Here is an 8406-nt window from a genome sequence, read left to right on the forward strand (position 1 = left end):
CAGGAGGAAAAAATGGAAATCCCAGAAGGAACTGACTAATCAAAGGAAGGGTCCACCATAGTGAAGTGATCTTCAAAACTGCTGGATCATAGTGGAGATAGAAGTCAAGAGAATTAAAAGTAGAACCAAGAGAGAACTGCAGGGAACTTTGAACCACACATTTTTTCCTCCCTAGACTTCAATGTGATCTAAAAAGAGATCATCTTCTAGGTCCCTTTCAAGTAATATTCTTTATTTATTAATCATAATTCTGGCTCTCTTTTTTATTAACTATATGATAGTCAGAAAGTCACTTCAATTTTTCAGTGTGTGATTTTGCCCATAAATGGTCATAATAATGATTAATCATCCTCTTCTTCCTCCTCCTCATCAATGGTTTAAAATGACCCATAAGGACGACTACATCATGTTAGGGGAAAGACCTAACATGTTACAGAAATATAAATAGTTAATTATGAAGAGCTAGCTATTAGACTAGAATCTAATTCAGGGAGGTAGATATTTTATCAAATATCATTTACAAGATGATATTTTTTTCTTCTGAAAGAGGAAGTTCATAAGGTTTCCACTGACATTCAGTTTCTCCCTCAACAATAATTATTCACCAAACTATGTTTTAATTTGTAGTGGAGATGCTCTATCTCCACAGTAGCTACTTGCTTGAATTGACGCCAGATACTTTTAACCACTTGGTGGTTACATAGTGTCATGGATAAGAGCTGATTATCCTGAGTCCTTTTCTCTCCCCGAGTAAGACTTCATTTGGTGCTCTCATCAGCTCCCATAGACTTAATTATCATCACTAGGCTGACGATTCTCAGATCTACTTTTCCTGCTCCACTCTTTCTGCTGACCAATCTCATATTTCCAATGGTTTTTCATACCTCTAGAACTGAAGAGTCACCTCAAATTCATTTTTAAAAATTCTAGTGTGATTCAGAATTCCTCAATTCAAAAGATCCACCAGCCTTAGCCTTCATTGTAGCAGAGATACAAACATGTCCCATATTTAGTTATACCCTAGTCTTTAAAATACATTTTTATTTGTTTTGTTAAGCATTTTTCAATGACATTAAACTTTATAAACATTCATTTAAAATTTTTTTGAGTTCCAAATTCTCTTTCCCTCTTGAGAAAGCAATTAATCTGATATTGATTATACATATGCAGCAAGACTTGGTATCTTGAATAATGCTTAGCATCCTGGAGGCAGCTGGTGATGCTGTGAGTGGAGAGAGTGCTGGCCCTGGAGTCAGAACTTCAAATCTGGCTTCAGATACTTACCAGCTATGTGACTACGAGCAAGTCTCATGACCTATTTGCTCAGCTTCCTTTTCTTTTAAAATGGGAATAATAATATCACCTACCTCCCAGTGTTGTTGTGAGGATCAAATAAAATAATATCTGTAAAAAGGGATCAGCACATAGTAGGTGTGGTATCTAAATGCTTATTCCTGTTCTTCCATATTGATTAGTCTTTTATCAGAGCTTTCCAATTATTGTCAGATTGGGATGGATACATCTATGAGTCCAAATAAAAACTGATTTTAATTCAACTTTCTATTCAACAAATATAGAACAAAAGCTAAGATCAAGGTACCATGTTAGTCATCAGGAATATAGTAAAAAAGTAGCCATCAGAAATCTTCTGGACTTATGAAAGAGCCATGTTTGGAGCTCTGACAGTAGTTGGTTTATATTAGAGAAACAATTACCATTTCTTATCAAAGTCCATTTTTCTCAGTGCTTCATAGTATAATAAAACAAATGACATCTAGCATGAGACTCTTGTTTTGTAACAATTAAGCAAATTTTTCAGTAGGGTCCAAATCTTGTGATCGCATTTGGAGTTTTCTTGGCAGAGATATTGGAGTGGTTTTCCATTTCCCTCTCATTTTACAGATGAGAAAACTGAGGCAAGCAGGGTTAAAGTGAATTGCCCACACACCTAATAAATATCTGAAGTTGGATTTGAACTCAGGAACATGGATCTTCCTGATTTACAGCCCAGTGGTCTTTCCTCACTCTCCTATTTACTTAAGGAGTTGTTTTTGTCAAATTTTTAATTATTGTTTCTCTCTCTGTTCCTTAAAGATGACATTCGATTGTTTGGGTTTGTTCGGTTTACCACGGGGGATGCGATGAGCAAGAGAGTGAAGTTTGCCCTCATCACTTGGATTGGTGAGAACGTCAGTGGGCTGCAAAGAGCCAAGACCGGGACGGACAAGACCCTCGTGAAGGAAGTCGTACAGGTAATTCTGCCATTGACTCATGACAATAACCACCGTGATGATGATAGCTGACATTTTGATTATAAAACAATTCACATCAGCTATTTAATTTGATCCCCATATCTGCTCTGTGATGGAAGTAGTCTCCCCACTGTATAGATGCAGAAACTGAGCCCCAGAGAGATTATTACATGGCCATGGCCACATAGGTAGTAAGCAGCACAACCATGATTTGAACTTACATTCAGTATTGGGTTATTATTATTATTGTAATATCTCATCTGCCTGATATGCTTTCTTGTAACCCACAGATACCCCCATTTATTTATTCAGCAAATGTTTCAATATCTTTGCTTGAATATTTCCAGTGACTATGAACCTATAGCCCCCTGAAGCTATCTGTGTCACTTTTGTGTATCTCTAATTGCTACCAAGTTTTTCCTGATATTAAGATGAAATTAGCCTCTTTTTAACATCTACCTATTATTCTGCTTCTTGGGCCAATGGAGAATTAAATCTTTATTCTATGTGGTAATTCTTCTACTATTCAATATATGATCATATATTTTCTTTTCCTAGTTCCTTCAGCTCGTCCTAATAATATATGATCTTGTGTCCTCCTCAATCTTGGCTTCTCTTTTCTCAGCTATTTTAATTTGTTAATATTCTTCTTCATTGCACCTAATTTAAAGCAAAGAAAAGTGAGATTATTATTTTTCTAGTCCTGCACATTTTATGCTTCCCTTAACAAAATTTAAGATTACATTGGCTCTTGCAGCTGCCATATTGCATTGAGTCATTGACCTTAAAATTTAACAATACCTTCCATTGGTTTTTTTTTTGTTTGTTTGTTTGTTTCCATTTGAACTACTTTCCTATATGCTAAGTCATCTTCATCAGGAGTTGCTGGCTTGTTACTCTGCTGAGCACCTGGGGGTAGATTTCCTTCTGTATCCTGCTTCTGGCTTCCTTTAAAGTCCTCATTTGAGGTATTATTTCTTCTCCATAAGAGAAATAAGTTCTTCCATTTTTATTTTTTAGCTCAGAACTCAGAAGCTTATAGTTCAGTTATTTTAATGGAGACAAGCCCTTTTTCATCCATCTCTCAGACAAGGGAAGAACATTCGGCTGCTTTCTCTCCATAAGGAGAAGAATCTGTCAGTTCCTAAAGTCTTGGCCATATGTAGCCTTTATCTCCAGAAACTGTTTGCCTTAAAAGGCCAACTCCTTTTTAGAATACAGAGCAGCCAGCCGGTTAAACAGAACTTACAATATGTAATCTTGTCTTTGAACTTCTAAGGTCCTATTCACCAGGATTGATATCACTGCCTTAAGTCTCTTTCTGATTTAGGGTTGGAAATTCCTGGTCACTCCCACTTAACTCTTTATGGGGCTCTTGTGCCTTAAAAATCCATTTCCAGAAATGAGGCTATTCCAGTAAGCCACAAAAGATCTGCATGTGCTTAATGCTCAAATCTTTTTTCAAACTAACTGCTAACACTCAATGTCCTGTAGATATCCCAAAATAAATGTCAAGTCAAAAGGCATTTATTATATGTTTATTATGAGCAAGCCAGAAACTGATAAATATTGAAGATACAAAAGAAATAGCCTCTGCTGTCAGAGAGCTCTTATTTTAAAAGAGGAGATAGCAGAAAGCCATTCTATCCACATGCATTCAAGTTAATATTAGAAGGAAGGCTCTAGGATTGTGGTGAGGAGGAACTGGGAGAAAGTCAGGAGCCAGGAGGCAGAGATGTGGAGAGAGAACATTCTAGGTGTGGAAGGCAGCCAGTAAAAGTCACAGAATCAGAAGATTGAGTGTTTTGTGCAAGGAATAACAAAAAAACCAATAATGCCAGATTATTGATTATGTGAAAGTCACTAAAGTATAAGAAGATCAGAAACATAATTCATCATCTTCCCTTACTTCGTAAACCTCAAAATCCCACCGTCTTCTTGTTCTTCCTTCTTCCCTCTCTCAGCAATTAGGGGTAAGTGATTAGCCCAGGGTCACTAGTAAATGTCTGAGATCAAATTTGAACTCAGGTCCTCCTGACTCTCCTGAATCTCCTAGCTGCCTCTTAAAAATTGGGCTTTCAGATGGTTTTGGTCACTGTTCTTGAATAATGTCATCATGTTTTACTCCTTGTGACTCCATTTGGAGTTTTCTTAGCAAAGATATGGGAGTGATTTTTCTATTTTCTTTTCCAGTTCATTTTACAAATGAGGAAACTGAGGTAAACAAGGTTAAGTGACTTGCTCAGGGTCACACAGCTAGTAAGGGTCTCAGGTCAGATTTGAATACAAGTATTCCAATCTATGGTCTATCCACTGCACCATCTACCTGCTTCTCAAACCACTTTTCTAATCCAGTTTCCTTCCGCAGAACCTAAAACCTAAGTCTGAGCAGGTCAGTCCTCTCTTTCAGTATCTTCAGTCTCTCATTTGTTTCTAGAATGAAATATGAAGTCCTCTGTTTGACATTTAAAGCCCTTTGTGATCTGGCTTAGACGTAGCTTTTCTTGCCTTATTTTACATCCCTTTAATTTCTTCATCCATGAAATAAGATAATAGCTCTTGCCTCATAGAGTTCTTGTGAGGATCAAATGAGAGTATTTGTAGCGTGCTTAGCACAGTTTCTGCCACATAGTAGGTACTCAATAGATGCTTTTTCTTCTCTCTCCTCTCTGATCTTCCCGACTCTATGGTCTAGCCAATCTGGCCTTGTGTCTAGTATTCAGGTGATATGCTCTCTCTGATCTCTGCATCTTTGCACAAGCTGTTCTCCATATCTAGAATGTATACAGTCCTTATTGCTTCCTCAAATAAAAGCTACTTTGCTTCAGAGTAAAAGGAACTGGATTAAACTCTCATGTATGTTCTATTGGAATGTAAACCCTTGGCAAGTGGGCCTTTTTTCATTTTTTTGTATTTTGTATTTTGAATAATTTCATCATGTTTTACTCTGAGACTCCATTTGGAATTTTCTTAGCAAACTGTAATTTTCATGTAAAACTGACTTGCCTAAGTTTCCTCGTCTGTAAAATGGAAATGGCAAGGCGCTCCATATCTTTGTCAAGAAAACCCCAAATGGAGTCACAAAGAGTAGGTCATGAGAGAAACTGAAATAACTAAATGACTTTCACTGTCAAGGGGAACTCCCTCTAACAACTCAACTTAGTACCTGTGCTTTTCTTCTCTTCTCTCTAAAACTTAGTCTTACGGACACACATGCATACTGCTAATGTATATACTTTCTTGAACTGATATTTGTTATTATATATTTTGAATCCTCCTTGATGTACTGCTAGACACATGATAATGTTCTCTTTTGTTTCTTTCTTTTTTTTTGTATTCCTTTTCTGTTTTTCTTTTTTTCTTATTCTGTTTCTTTAAACAAAATAAATAAATAAAATAAAATAAATTCTTTAAATAAAATAAAATTATTTAGTCTTAAAGAGTTGACTAGAATCCTGTTAAGTGACTTACCCAGACAGAATGTGTCAGGTCTTCCAAGATTCAAAGCTGGGTCTCTATGTACTGTATGATATTGTCTCCCATAGTAGACATTCATCAAATCACTATCAAACAGAATTTTAAATATACTGAAGGAGATGAATTTCACATTTAAGAGTTCTTGTCCATAGTACTAATTGTGTTCTAGGTATGGTAAATACAGAAATATCCTTTGCCCTCCAAAAGAGAGATATAATATGTCTACAGAGAAGCAAATGAAAAGTAATTTAAGTAGTAGAATAATATTAACAAGTAAGTGTCTGAAGTCTCTATGTGTGGAAGGAGGGGGATAGAGGATAGAAGGTAGGAGAAATGTCAGGGAAAGCTTCATGAAGGAAATGGAAGTGTAATCAAAATCTGAAGGAAGATAAAAGTATTTGTAAGGTGGAAATGGAGTAGATGGTATTCCAAGTGTTTAAAATGTATGAAGAAGAAACATTGAATTTGGAGAGTAACGAAGTTATTCTTTTTGACTGGAATTTAGGTTGGAGCCCGCTTGTGCTGAGGAGTTTATATTTTATCCTAATGGCAATAGGGAGCTTCTGAAAGAGCAAGAGAGAGTCAATTTAAGGAAGATCACTTAGGAGCTTTTGATTAAAACTACTTTTGGAAGCTTTGTACAATGTTAGATTGGAGAGATTAGAAACAGGAAGACCAATTAGCTGGATATTTCCATGCCTGGGAGAGAGGAAGGAAGAGCTACACCAGGATAGTGGCTATATGAATCGAGACAAAGTTGAATACAAGAGATTTTACAGAGGTAGAGACACACTAGGATTTGCTACCTGCAAATGATGGAGAACTTTAGGATGATGAGGAGGATGAGTGAGAAGTCATCATCAATAGCAAATTATTCTGTGCTTCTATTTCTGAAAGCTTCATTTACATGGATTTTCCTGAACGATGTGAGTTTGGATTGGAATAGATGATCTCTAAAATGCTTTTTAAAAGATTGGAAGTTTGTCTTACTAGGAAATTCAATATCTTTGTGGCAATTGACTTTGAAAAGCTATTTTAAGAATCTGCTTATCAACTCTGTCAAAACAATGAGCTATCACCTTATGCGTAAAATAATTTCCCATCATTATTGACCCAGCAATCTTATTACTGGACATCTGCCCCTAAGGAAGGCAAGGACAGATGGGCCTCCCGTGTACCAAAATATTCACAGCAGCACTTTCTGTGTGGTAGCAAAAATTCAAAACAAACTATCATTTAGGAAATTGACTGAACAAAGTGTGCTATATAAATATGATGGAATCCTACTGTACTGTAAGAAATGATGAGTAGGGAAAGCAGAGGGGGAGGTATGCTGGATTTGGACTTGGGTTAGAATCTCAGCTCTGCTACTGGAGCTGGGATTCCTGGATTATATCCTCAAGAGAATAAGTGAAGCAATAATGAATTTTTATATGACCTTAGGAAAATATTTGCTCTGGACCTCAGTTCCCTCAGTTATAATGGGAAAGTTTATAATGGGTTTAGGTGACCTTCTGATTCTAAATCTCTTGGGGCTGCTAAGTGATACAGTGGATAGACTACCTTGGACTGCAGTAAAGAAAATCTGTTTAAATCCTAGCCCTCTGCCCCTTTCTTCCTCAACTTTCCTCTTCTATAAAATAGCTGGAGAACAAAATGGCAAATCACTCTAGTATCTGTGCCAAGAAAACCCCAAATGGGATCAGGAAGAGTCAGACATGATTCAACAACAGCTCTAAATCTCTTGATTCTGACACGTATGTGAATGAATTCAGAGGGAAGCAGCTCCCGAAGAATATACACAGTGACTCTAACAGTGTAAATAAAAATCTAATTAATTGTAATGACTAATTTTAGTTCTTAAATAACAGGTACATAATGCTATATAAAGCTGAAGAATATCTCTATGTCAGTTGCTTTTGTTCAACATTTTTGCTTTGGTGTTAAGGAAATTTCATCAAAGAATCAGATCTTGGTTGGAAGCTACTTCCAGAGATGACTAATATAATAATTATTTTTTTAAAAAATTGTACATGCAGCTATTGAGGGATAAAATTATCTAAAAGCCCATTAAAATGACAGTTAACCTGCAGGCTAGTCATAAATTCCCATGAGATCTGTTAGAAAGCTGAGTCAAGACTGTGTTTGTATGTACATGTCCAATCATTCCAGTTATATCTGACTCTTCTTGGCAGAGATACTGGAATGGTTTGCCATTTCCTTTCCAGCTTATTTTACAGATGAGGAAACTGAGGCAAACAGAGTTAAGTGACTTGCCCAGGATTACTCAGTTAGGAAGTGTCTGAGTCTGGATTTGAACTCAAGAAGATGAATTCTTATGACTCCAGCCATGGCATTTTATCTACTGGGCCATTTGGCTGTTTCTGAGTCAAGATTGCTTAATGCTTATGAAAACAGAATACTTGCTGATATCTGAAATAAATGAGCCATCCTGGTTTCTGGTCATTTCTGTAAATGATTTCAGAGTCTCTCAAAGATGTTTTTTTGGTATCTTTTCTCTCCTCTTCTTTGAAAGTAATGTGGGGCAGTGAGAGTAATATGCCTTTGTAACCTCAGCACAGTATCAGCATCCAGTAGCTGCTTAATAAGTGCTTTTTGATTAAATAGTAATTAAGTAGGAATAAATAGCACGGTGTAGTGCAAGGGTTCTTAAACT

The 8406-nt window shown here is 36.4% G+C and overlaps 1 protein-coding gene across 2 annotated transcripts in view; it reads left to right on the forward strand.

The window, feature by feature from the left end:
• Positions 1-8406, forward strand: part of COTL1 (coactosin like F-actin binding protein 1) — a 59107-nt gene that overhangs the window by 25149 nt on the left and 25552 nt on the right. The window contains exon 3 of one of the 2 annotated variants that reach the window (XM_074286331.1): positions 2095-2252. In XM_074286331.1, the coding sequence (XP_074142432.1) occupies positions 2095-2252 (158 nt within the window). Of the gene's footprint in view, positions 1-2094; positions 2287-8406 lie in introns of both variants that reach the window. The other variant, XM_074286332.1, reaches the window with a different exon arrangement.

This window comes from Sminthopsis crassicaudata, chromosome 2, assembly GCF_048593235.1.
Source record: "Sminthopsis crassicaudata isolate SCR6 chromosome 2, ASM4859323v1, whole genome shotgun sequence".
In the NCBI taxonomy this organism is placed as follows: Eukaryota; Metazoa; Chordata; class Mammalia; order Dasyuromorphia; family Dasyuridae; genus Sminthopsis; species Sminthopsis crassicaudata.